At 39.5% G+C, this 12,854-nt stretch overlaps 2 protein-coding genes across 2 annotated transcripts; one reads left to right on the top strand and one right to left on the bottom strand.

The window, feature by feature from the left end:
• Nucleotides 1–98: 98 nt before the first annotated feature.
• Nucleotides 99–2,150, bottom strand: LOC140933533 (octopamine receptor beta-2R-like). Its single transcript, XM_073383123.1, has one exon. It carries the CDS (start codon nucleotides 1,981–1,983, stop codon nucleotides 1,114–1,116), a length of 870 nt encoding a protein of 289 aa, XP_073239224.1. The 5' UTR covers nucleotides 1,984–2,150; the 3' UTR covers nucleotides 99–1,113.
• Nucleotides 2,151–7,865: 5,715 nt separating this feature from the next.
• LOC140935656 (adenosine receptor A2b-like) lies at nucleotides 7,866–9,021 on the top strand. Its single transcript, XM_073385227.1, has one exon. It carries the CDS (start codon nucleotides 8,038–8,040, stop codon nucleotides 9,013–9,015), a length of 978 nt encoding a protein of 325 aa, XP_073241328.1. The 5' UTR covers nucleotides 7,866–8,037; the 3' UTR covers nucleotides 9,016–9,021.
• The last annotated feature ends 3,833 nt before the right edge of the window (nucleotides 9,022–12,854 follow it).

Below are 12,854 nucleotides of genomic sequence, written 5' to 3'. Positions count from 1 at the left end.
TTAATTGTTAATGGGTAGTTTGTAGTTTTAATTCACACGAACGACATAGCCGAATTGGTAGCTTTAATTTACACATTAACTCCTCCACCGCCCGTACGTACCGCTTGTGACGCTATCAGCAGAGTTGGCTTTCAGGACACTGAATTTTGCGGCTAACTTCTGACTGAGGGGAATCAATGAATGACATTTTTCGAATCTTGACCCAAATGGACAAGATTCAGACTTAAAAGTCTAGAAAAAAAGTAAACAAACATGCAAAATTGACCGGAAAAAAGAATATTTGAAAGTCTTGGTCTATCTTCTGCCCTACATATACAAACAATACCTTTGAATAAATTTCACAATTTCGCAAAAAACGTTTTCCCCACTGAAATGAAGCCTATTACATGCGTAGCAAAAGAAAAAAATAGGGGAGGAAAAGAGAAAAAGCGGGAGGAGAACAACATCTTTCCCTTCTGTGATTAGGATGCTCGCCATTTCGGAGCTGCTGAATATATCATCAGGAATAAAAGGCAACGCAAATATAGTCCTCTTTTTTGTCAGATTATGAGTGGCCAGCAACGAAAAAGCCTCAAATGGGTAAATAACGGAAATTATTTTAATTTTTTTTATTGTTGAACGAGGACAACCAGAAACCGCACTTCGTGGCATGAGTACTGATTACATGCTAACATAATTTACGGCGGAGTCGTTATGACAGGTGTTTCCATTGTCTTTGACTGTACGTATGGATCGCCGCAAGGCAAAAAGTGTATCGCCCTGAATTACTGATCGTTTTAATTATTAGTTGTGTTAGTATGTAACAAAAGACTTCCTGTTTTGTTTTTCAGTCTTTTTAGGCGGCTATTAATCGACAACGTGGTTCGATCCATTCAACTGATATTGTCTGAGAAAACAATGTGGTTGGCCCCATGAATTATAAAACGATTAGTTCAGCAAAAACACCAAACTTTCTTTTTCCGTTCCATAAAACTTGCCTTGTTGAGAACTTAAGCTTAAAGCTTATGAGCTTTTGGTCCCAACCTCTTAGTAATACGAACACATTACGTAGTGTTCTTGATACAGCTGTCGCGGATTAAGTGACTTGACCATAAAACCGTATTATCATGTCTGTTACACCTCTGTAGCGACAACATTCGCGTCATTCTTTTCCCAAAGTACTTCCTTGAGCTCCCGTTTAATGTCACGTTTCAACAACGCATATGCAATTGGGTTGCCGGCTGAATTCGTCACTACAAGAAAACGCACTGCATTGAACAAATCATTAGAAAATGTACACAAATCGGTAAAATAGCATAGTGAGCTGCACACTTCAAGCGAATAGCAAACAAGAAATAAGGCCACTACTGTTATAATTACACGAGCTGGCCTCCACGTGGGTATTTTGTAGCCCTTATGTTTGGGTTCATTGAACCGCAGCTGTGTATCTAACCTAGTGGACTGTTGACGATGATCGCGTGCTATTGATATTATTTTGACTGTGATAAACAAAAGCACAGCACAGGGAATAAATTCAAACATGGTTGTCCAGATTACTACCGTGATATTTCGGTTTATGCTGCACCTGTGAAGACTTGTGCAGAGTCCTGGGATAAAGTAGGTAGTGAACGGTATGAGCCACGACAACGTCATCAAACAAAAAGCGCGTTTTCGCGTCATGAGAGTCATGTAGGAAAGTGGATGAACAATTGCCAAATAACGGTCGATGGCCATAACACAGAGACAGCTAGTTGAAGAATAAATCATTGCCACTGCGATGTCATCTGGCACGCTCTGAAGGCACGCTCTTGGAGAAAACTCGCAAATAAAGTTTGCTGGGAAATAGCAGGCCCCAACGCCAAGGTCGGCCAATGCGAGTGACAAAATAAAGCCATTGGGAATGGTATGAAGTCTGCGTCTAGTATAAATGAGGTAAATCACAAAGCCGTTTCCAAAGATTGCTAAGGTCGACGGAATCCATCCGAGAATCCAGTACCAGTTCATTCTTTAACCATGGCGTTACTCTGACTGCAGTACTGAAAGGTGCTTATTAGGTCGTGTTTTAATATTGGAACCTTTATAAAATTCGTCGTCACAATTCGTGGGTCGACATTCAACCGTCATTGACGTCATAGTTAGCAATTAAACTGACGTTAATGAATAAATAAATAAATAAATAAATAAACAATCAAGAAAATATTATGTAACCCCCACAGAGAGCAAAAGTCTCTGCCTTAGGGTTAATTTGGTCAATTCTTGACATATATATAATAGATTAGTTTTAAATGAAGTTGAATTACTCGAGAGACTATCGACAAAAGAGAGAAAGCCGAAGTCATGTTACTTACTTTTGACAGAAAATGTGTGCCCATTTTGCCGATAATCGGCTTCTGACAATAATACTAGCTTTGAACTCTATCCCATATCCTAGTAGACGTACTGATGGGGTCGTATTTTCACGACATAATTGACCACAGGCAGCCCAAATACTATGCGATCAGTTCAGCGATTTTATTTACCAGTGCGGCAGATCGGTAAAATAACCATACACCAACAATACTAATCGGCTCCTGACAACAAGCAAGAAGCTGAAACCAAGTAAATTAGGTTAAAAGTATTTTTATTGAAACTCCAGCGAAAGTTGTCTTCTTGAATCCATTTCCTGACAAATTCTTTATGTTCACATTTTGAGGATTGCGCAATATGATACCACACGTATCAAAGTATGTTTAAACTCTTAGACTGAGCTTGGGCTGTAAATTGACTAGGACAGGGTTGTAATTTCAACAGAATTACTAGAATGGGGTCTACATTTTCAGGAAAGGGGTAGGAAAGTTCTGGTACAGTATGTTGCCCAGTATCCGGCACTCAGGTCAACATTGCAATAACTTTCCTTTGTTAGTCGCAAGAGCTCTGAAATTTGGCCCAGAGAAAATCTATTTAGACCTTAATATGACGAAAGACAGTTTAACTTTTTGCCTTTGTTTCCATCGCGAAATTAATATTTTTGCAGAGCTCTTATGTTGCTCAGTATCCGGACAGCTAGCCCAGTATCAGGCCACAAAAAGAACAACGTAATTGTACATAAAATTTGACAGGCAAGCGACTTTTATTTTTGTCTTGCACTTGCAAAGTAGTCTGGCAATCGATTCCAAAAATAGAACCTAGCATCGTAAAATAAAACATAACAAATGACTGGAGTATGGTGAAGAACGCGAGCGGCTGTTAAATGGTATAATATTCTTACTTCCTCAGTCAGTCCTCATATAGCCCAAAAATGCAGTCACGCGAAACAAGCCGTGCACACGAAATCAAGTCGCCTCTGAATGAGTGAAGAAAATTTCCATACGGAGTTGAGTAGAATTACATTTTACTACTACATCATATATCATATAAACTTTAATTATAGTTATAGATATGAAATAAATCTTATCCGGATAATGTGCACAGCTAATTCATCGATTCTGTACAGCAGAAATCCCTACCCTCTCATACCGCTGTTAAGCTTAGAGCTGAGCCTGAAAACATACTTCTCTCGAATCGGATGAATTCTCCTCTTATAGGCCATTATATGACCAACCAGCAACCCTAGGCCTCCCACCCGACAACTAGTCTACAACAACCCGCTCACCAATATATTTATGTAGAAGAGGGCAGTTATTCAGGATTAATCCATAGTAAAACTAGACTAGTTTCGGTTTCTTTAAAATTAGCACGGTAAGCATAACTCCAGGATTAAAGTAAGTGTATAATTTATTAATCCACCTGTCGACAAGACTCGAGGTAAAAGCTATCATATCTCTGATTAACCCTGTCCAACTGCGGGAAAATTACGGTACTATAATAACCTTTATTTTAAGAGGGTGACACCAATTACTATGAAAAGTATTCTCCCTAGTGGCCCTCTAAAATTAACAACAACAAAAAAAACTATAAAATAACAAAATAACTGTTAATAAAACTTTCAACAGTTGCACAGGAAACCGATATGGAAGCCAAAACTGTAAAAATGATAGTACGGAAGTGTTAGGGCCAATGCGAAAAGAAAAAAAATGCAAATTTAAATGTTGCTGACGACCTAGCTTGCGGGCCGTGTCCAACCTCTTCTGACGATTGCGTTTCCAACTTACAGTTTTGACGGGGCTTAAAAGCGTGACGGCTCGTACATGACTACTTTTGTCGAGCCGTTATTTACTTTTAGTGTATTACAGAAGGCTTTGAAATTTTGTGGAATAAACACAAAGGCTTGCGCTACTTTTCGATGAGACTCTTAGAGTTGAGCTTTACTTTTCATCTTGTTAAAGACAACAGAGATCCTTAACACAACAACTTTTCTTATTTTCAGATGAAAAACATTTGATTTGTTTTTCTTAGAAATCTCGTGATTTTGCGTACTTGTGATTTCGTTACCAAGTTTAGATACGCTGTAACGCAAGTCCTCCTTCCGTAATCAACATGAAAATATTTTTCCGTGTGTGGAATTTTAAAGGTCCAAAAGATCAAAATATCATGCAAGGTTCCACAGTTGGCTCATTTTATTTTTGTATAATTAAACGTTAATCTAGAACAGTTTTGTCCAGTGTACTATGTACATTGTAACATAAATAGACAACTGCAGTTTCAACGAAACAAAGTAGCGATTGTAGCAGTTAACATTCGTTCTCGTACTCATACTCTTTGACGTCAGAGACATTTAGGTGGGAGAGGGGGAAACAGTGCAATTGTTGTATTTCATGCGACCCTGTTAATCTAACCCACCTGTTATAAATATTCGCACTAGTGAATCCAGATAATATCTGGAACGACCTCGTTCACATGAGCACTGACGGAGCATTAGAGTTGAATTTTAGGTTCAAGAAGGTTTTGAAAAAAAATATAATGACATCAAAGAATTTTTATTTGAGGCTATCATCATTTACCAGCTGTGTATAGAATTTTGCGACTGTTATACTGTGTCCTGCATCGTGAAAAACATTGTTCATCGCAGATAATGTGTATAAAACGTTGTTCGTTTGTCGCTTGTCTCACGGTACGATTATCACTTAGACATTGATCGCCACGTTTTGACCGCGTATATACTGCAGGTCTTCAATCAGGCGATAGTGTCGATTTACTGGGTAGAACTGTTCGTACGACCGTGGCTGTTAGTGATTGGTATATAACGAACCTCGCATGGTTGGCATTATTAGAGGAGAAAACTGTTCCCTCAGCGGTCCGTCGTTGTTTTGCATTCATTTCACTTTAGCAAGCGACTCTTAGCCTATGTTCATACAATACCGCATAGCTTTTCGTGCCGACACGAAGAACTATCCGTCATACAGTCGACTCTCTCTCAACGGACACCTCTATGAGACGGACACCTCTGTAAAACGTACACTTAGAGTTGGTCCCTGCCTTTCTTTACTCCTTTTATTTGACTCTCTATAAGACGGACACCTCTCTAAGGCGGACACTTAGTGCCGGTCCCAAAGGTGTCCGTTTAAGAGAGAGTTGACAGTTGACTGAAGTGTGAAGTGAACACGACTATCCGAAATGTTACTCTCCACTTTAGGGACGGACCATTAGAAATGTTATGGGGGAGGGGGGGGGGGGGAATTTTGGAGCCGCAGGACTTTTTTTTTGTTATCAAATTCCTTGTATGAATTTTTTTCAGACTGTAGCATGAATAATTAATTAATTTTTTTCATTTAATTTTCCCTTGCGCGAATATGTTTTTTGTACTTCGTCCCCCCCCCCCTCCCGATAAGTTTTCCAATGGTCCGTCCCTTAGAGATCTTGGCGCAGCTTCACAAAGTTTCAGAAATTGCTCCGAAATCACTGTTCTTATGTGTAAACAGGAGGCCTTTCCGCTATGGTTTTAGTGCCGGCTCAAAAGCGATTTGGTTTAGACCCTGTTACATGGAGGTGGGCGACCCCAGATAGGTGAGGTAACATGAGGCGGGTCACCCCACCTATCATGTAAACGTGATCAAATTAAAATGACAGACTATATGAACAGAAGGTTACCCCATCTAAGCGGTTTACCTCAACTACCCGAGGTCCACCACCTCCATGTAAACATTCTCAAGCCTTATTGTGATTCATCCTTTGCACATCTTCCATCCATTGTACACGTCTCCCAAGAGAATCTGGAAACAATGCGTGCGCAATTTTTATTTTGGCGGGCGGTGTGGGAGAGGGGGAAATTAAGATGTATCATGAGAGATGTGCAAATGTCGGATTGACATTTTCGTGACGAAATGATCTGTGAACAAAGAAATAATACGCTTCTAGTTATTTGCAATAAGTGTACTTTTAACAAGCTGAGTAACAATATTTTTGAAGTTTTGAATTTCTAATGCTTCAGTGTCATCATCCACTTTTCTTCTGGCCAATCAAACCTAACCTATTTCGGCATTAACAAACCGAGTGAGAAAAAAGTAAACGGATTCGTAGCCCACTGACATATATATACACTGTAAATAAAATTACAACTTATTCTTCCAACAATTTTTTTTTCTCGGAACAAAGTCGCAAATTGAAACAATTTATTTAATTGTAATCTAGCAACTCAACGGCTGTCCACACATTACCTAAACCCAATAAGCAATGCGCAGTGTCCATCTGAATTTCTATTTGCTCTGGAAGAAAATGAAGAATCACTAGATTTCTTGTTTGAAATGCCTGGTGTTATAGCAAGCGTAGATAAAACACGAAAAGCACGAGATTGCATGATGCAAATGAAAACGTGGGTAAAATATTTTTTTGCACAGTACGTGAAGTTTTTAGGTAGCACGTGTTTTTTGGCCATTTTACTTTCAGTGGATCAAACTAACTTTCGAAATTATTTCCGGTGGTAATGACTTACTTTTAATTAAAATTAACTTAAACGTGCTCTCTTTTAGTGAAAATCTTTACCATTCAATCACGGACAATTCAATTTCTTTCAAATTTTTCCTTCAGCTTCCCGGCCTATTTTCGGAAGTTTTGTTATAAATAAAGTCACTGTTTCGCTATGACCATGCAGCTTGTAGTTTATATGACAATTCGCTTCAAATAAAAATACGTTATATTTCCTTAACTCTATGGTTAGAATTTGAATCTGATGCTAGTTCATACGTAAAATTTGTTTTGGCAACACATATGTTCAATTTGTATTTGTAAAGCCTTCATAGCATTATATTACAAGCACTTTTCTCCGGACGTGCGATCCAATCGTTCCATCCTTTAATCTATTAAAGTAATCTAGGGTGCAATATTGCTCGAGAATAATAGATGTTCATTGGATTGGTACGCGATTTCGGATAAAAAATATTGTGCTTGTCACTTTTGTAACGTAAGAACTTTTAAATCGAGAGAATTACACGACGGTTATCGGAAACCGCCAGCTCCTGATTTAATCGTTTTTTTTTCTGGCCGAAAAAAATAATCTGCCATTAAAGGATGTGGGAAAAGTAAACTGATTCTAAATTTGTTGATGTAGAGTGAGCAAATCTTTGACTTTGAATTAAAGCTGGTAACCATGAACAATTGAATCACTGAATCATCCTGTCAGATCAAAAATGATAAGTCAGATTTCATTAATATCTGGTACTCTTTAAGAAAATAGGGAAAATAAAATCGGATTTTATGCTGCCTATAGGTTTTCAGTTATGGTAGACTATATAACCTTGCAGGAGTCAATTTATAACAGATTTCACCCGATATCTATCGCTGGAAAACGTCTCAAACCTCACGTTCAAACATAATTTGCCCAATTTGGTACTGACTTCCCGAAGAGTAATCCCTTTGGTTTCTTTTCTGTTAGATAATTTTTGGTATGTGCGATCAATGCAAATTATAACTGTAACAGACCTCGACGGTGCTGACACTGCTTATCCAAGGAAACTTAATACGACTGGACTCAGTTGCAGCAGTCAGTCAGACTGGCACAAATTCACCACTTTATAAAAAACTAAAAGCGAAAAGCTAAGACTTTCAATCAAGACACGGAACACAGCTGGCAGGTGTGTTAATTGTCTGTCAGCAGCCTATAAAAAGGGCACGAAATCCATACTTGTTGAGTACGAAAGGGACATTATGGCAAATTTTACAAGTAACCATACGCAAACGTCCGGGCGTGTTTTGCTCGAGCCCCTGGATACTTGGTACTGGGTGATTCGAGGAATCATCGCCATTTTAACCATTACAGGTAACGGACTCGTCATTTATCTCATCGTTTCCAAGCGGCGACTATGGGTGACAAACAACTGGTTTGTGTTGTCATTGGCTGTTGCTGATTTTTGCGTCGGTTTGTTCATCACAACCACTGGAGCTGCGTGCACATTCCGTTTCCGATGCGACTGGCGCTTACAGCTTGTATTTTACAACTTCTTCTTATTTTCCAGCACAACTAATCTGTGGGCAGTGGCAATCGATAGATATATTGGGATTGTCTACTCTTTGAGATACAGATCACTCATGACGAACACGCGAGTCGTTTTAGCGGTGGCAGCATCGTGGAGTACGTCTTTCGTTGCAGCATTCATGCGCCTACTATGGTTGCATGACCAACAACTCTATCGAGCTATTGATAAGTACTATCGCGTGATTGCAGATTTTTCCCTTGGAGCCGTATCATGCGTAGTACTCATATTTATTTATCTTCGCGTCTTGCTGATTTCAAGGAGTATAGCGAAAAAAATAGTCGCGCAAGCAAATGAAATCACCCACAACTACAAACCACGGTCTAAAAGACAAGCTCGACGTAATTTATCAACAAAGTTTTTTGGCTGTTTGGTTTCACTATTTGTAGTTTGCAACAGCGTTAGCATCTACATTTCAGTTTGCAAAATTTTTAAGCTTGGCTATGTCAATCCTACAATCTCCATTTTCGCGTATTTGCTCGTCCACTGTAACTCTGCCATGAATTTTGTTGCTTACGCGTTCATGAAAAGAGACATACGCCGGGAACTACGACGCAAGTACCGATTTTCTCAAGTTGTGGAATCAAGCTACCTGTCTCGAGGAGAATTGACGTTAACGAGAGGCACCCAACGACGTTTCTCTGTCAAATAACTGAAGTAGCAATAAGTATTGGTTAAGCTAAACATTTCTGATAACCGTTATACACTTCTTAGATTTCCGTTTAATTTTTTTTCCTAACCGACAGTGTACCTACAATATCACAGAGTCTGTGTTTTCCTCATTTTATGTCCAAGATATTGCGATCATGATTGTTAAAAAAGGGTGACTGTACTCACTGAACAAGGTACAGTGAAGGTAGCTAACATTTTCGTATGAGATGGAGACAAAGCCTAAAGTGTCCAATGCGACGAAAGTTCCCCTAAGACATCCAAACAAATAAATTGTTTTAGAGGAAATCCAAATTAACAAAACAGGCTTCTAAAGCATAGATAAAACTTTGCACTTCAAGCTTTTGAGAAGCATTCGGTCGTTGGGTGCCCCTGCCTACCCAGGCAAGTGCTGAGCTACATGCTCAAGACGCGGACTCCAGAGAGTTTCACCTGACTGTTGCATGTCTAATCCAGGGGAACTGATTTGTCTCTCCCATTATCATTAAAAATTGTTTCAGCTCTGCAAGAAAATAATTAAAGTAGTATATAGAAGTCGCAAATTAACTTCGAAACTTCATTGATCTTTGCACAAAACAGAGCTTAACTTGGCTTGATGTTCGAGATATCTTTTTCAAGATACCGTTCCACTCATTATTTACTTTTATTCTAATCTTCACAAGACCTAATGCACTTAGTCTGAAAGCGTAGTGACCTTTTACGAAGAGATGCGTCCGCGAGTCGGGGGGCTACGAGCTATTTATAGGGTCAAAATCAGTTTCTATTCAACTTAAATAGAAAAAAAAGTGATTATGCCATAAACAGGCATGAGCCCTCTGTGGTCTTTGGTGGAACTGGTGGGTAAAAGATGTTTTCTTGAACGAAAGGCATAAAATTCGTTCATTCTCACTGAGATTTCGTAATATGTGAAAAAAAGAAAGAAGACACGAAATAGAGACAAGAGTGAGTACAGGCGAGACTAAAAGTTAATACAGCTGAAGATACTAACTACTAAGTGACATGTAAAATACATACATAAATTTCAATTTTAATTTCGGAGTTGGCCGTCCATCTTCAATAAAATAGAAATTATTTTTTATTAACTGAGCGATTTCTGGAGCACTGATTGGCAGAGAGCTACTTCATGTTCGATAGAGTTCTTTCAGTAAGAGAGCATGGAAATGATGCATGTCACATGTCATTGTGACGGTTGCACAATTTGTTTTTCTCTTTCTTGCGCGCACTTATGGCCTTGTGGCCCTTTTCTACTCAAATGGCTGCAAATTTCTCTCGCCGTACGCTTTCAAAAAACCGTCTAGAACTATATATAAAGAAAACTGATAAGCTTGATGTTACAAACATGAAGAGCGCCCTGTCCGTAAAAATCAAACATATCGCGACAAGGGTGGAAAATTCGATTTTTCCCATATTTTAATTCTAGATAGGCTAGGGTATAACTAAAATCACTGAATTTTTTTTTTGGTGAAATATCCTTTTATTTCAGAGATAAATGCAAATATCCAAAATCCGTTGAAATCGCCATTTGAGGTGGTCAGTTATTACGTGGGTTTGAATTCAAAACCTCGCGTGCAAAACCCGATTATTATTTAAACATCACAGCCTTCTTTTACATCTTTTAAATATCTGTTAAAATGATTTGGGGAGTTGGTGCTCTGTTCTTTGTATACAAAGTAATTTAATTTCGAAGGAATACAATTTACTTCAGTAAAAGTAATGCGTGAAAAACATAATTTTCACCGCGTGCGAAACCTTCAAATCGATTAAGCTGCAGGTTGTTGAATGTTAGAAGGATGGTCTACAGATTTCTGTAAAAATTTCTTTGGGCAAATGATTACTATCGACGCGAGGGCTTTACGAAATCTGTAAATTTCTTTCATCCCTCCTTGTGGGGAGGGATGAAACTGACGAACTTTAAATACTACGCACGCTCTGATTGACCAAGCGTTGTGTTTGCAAGAGGGTTTGTATTAATGACGGCACGATCTTTAGCGGTGCGTGCGCTATTTACGGGCAATCAATTCGCTCTTTATCTTCGAGATTTTCCTCATCATTAATATATATTTGGAGAGGCGATTTAACGGAGGGCTTTATGCGTTAGGAAGTTTACGAATTAGGAATTTTACGGTATAACGAAGTTTTGAAGAGCTGCCTCGTAACACCAATACTACTATGATTGTAATTAAGAGGAGGGTTGGGAAATGACCTTAATGCCAGAGGTCCGTAGACTAAGACTGCATGCTTACCTAAGAGTTTGTTCTACAGAATTGCAGCTGCGGCCTTGTACTCAATTCTTCAAAAGCTCCAAGTACGGCTTTTTTCGGCAGGTTATACCTGTGCCAGGCTCTCAGATAGTATTGTGGAAACGTATTAAAACGAGCAAAGCGAAAATAAGACGCGCACGACTGGGGAAATGGGGCGGTGGCGGCGGGAAAAATGGGAGAGAGTGCCTGTTAGCATTTCTTTAACGACCCTCTTCCGCCCATTTTTGTCACGTCTGGATTCGGCTGTCAAAACTGTTAACACTTCAGTTAGCTACAATCATTCCCAAGTTTCTTGCGCGAGCATTTCACTCGACGGGAACTCCTTGTGCGATATGTGTGGAAATTTATGTCTTCGAATTCGTTATCCTGTGAGAGCATCCGCTTTTTTGGCTCTAGTTTATAGCAATAAAAGGGGGCGGTAAGTTTTTTCCTCTGTTGGGTAGGTTATGCTCTGGAGGGTTCTACATTGTCACTGAGCAAATGTGACTTTAGCCGCTTGTTTCACACTGAGAGGCCATGGCACACATATCGATTTACTCTGGCGTTTGTTTCTGGTCGGCAGAATGTGCCCTCTGATGAGAGAGCATTTTCTTTGACCTCTAGTTTGAAGCGTAAAGCTTTTTATTGCGGCTGAATAAGGCTTTAATTTTCTCCAAAGTGCCTTCTGGATCTGACTAACTAAATGGATTTTCTTTAGTCCGTGAATTAATGTAATGTTTTTCTGCAATGTTGTATCACGCTGGGCCCAACTCGTTAGTTTTCTTTGCAGAATGTTAAATTATCACGAATAGTGATTTACAGATCCAGAATTACAAGAATGAAGTGCAGCTTAAACTTAAGCTACATCAACTAAGGAGAATTGCATTGTAACTCAGTAAACTCCAGCTTAATAGTGTTTCTCTTAAAATAGTGTGAGTCTTTTGACTGAAGCGCGTAGTTTCTCCCTTGGTACTAGCGGAATAAGCTTAACAGTCTTTGGACTGTTTTTTTATTGCCACTTTGTGATCAACCAGGACCCCGGATTACCGAAAACAATTTCGCAGTTTCCTTCTCTCGCTTTCTCTTCGTCCTCCTCTCCCTCTTCACCGATGCCAAATAGCTCAGTGCGGCCGAAAATCCAAGCTGTTTTAGTTGTTCCACTTGGTCTCGCATTATAGATATCAGCGGCAAACGACTAGCCAAGCGTGGGAATAGCTGAAAGATTAAACTTTTGCCGAAACCGGTGGGCATAATACCGAAAACATCTTTACCGCGAGCCACGTCGCAGACACTCGTCGAAAGCACAAGACAACGCGGATTCATGAAGATCACACGCGCGATTCGCGTTAGCCATCTTGGTGATGACAAACTGATGACCACGCTACTAGGTGATGATGTTAACTGTCACAATTGACCAATCAGAGGGTATATCAGGTGCGGATATACCGGAACAGGCCGTTAAAAAGATGCGTACAGGCTCCGCCGCCCTGTCTCTCCCCAGCCCCCGCGCGTTTTTCGCATTTCTTTTTACGGAACGACTTCTGAGCCTGGAACAGGCTAGGCAGGTTATGGCACTGATAAC

The sequence above is a fragment of the Porites lutea genome, chromosome 4 (assembly GCF_958299795.1).
Source record: "Porites lutea chromosome 4, jaPorLute2.1, whole genome shotgun sequence".
Lineage (NCBI taxonomy): Eukaryota > Metazoa > Cnidaria > Anthozoa > Scleractinia > Poritidae > Porites > Porites lutea.
Note: the sequence above shows the minus strand (reverse complement) of the source record. Positions and strands in the feature narration are given on the sequence as shown.

Excerpts from the sequence above, each read along its gene's own strand:
- LOC140935656 (XM_073385227.1), top strand. The coding sequence starts at position 8,038 with ATGGCAAATTTTACAAGTAACCATACGCAAACGTCCGGGCGTGTTTTG.
- LOC140933533 (XM_073383123.1), bottom strand. The coding sequence starts at position 1,983 with ATGAACTGGTACTGGATTCTCGGATGGATTCCGTCGACCTTAGCAATC.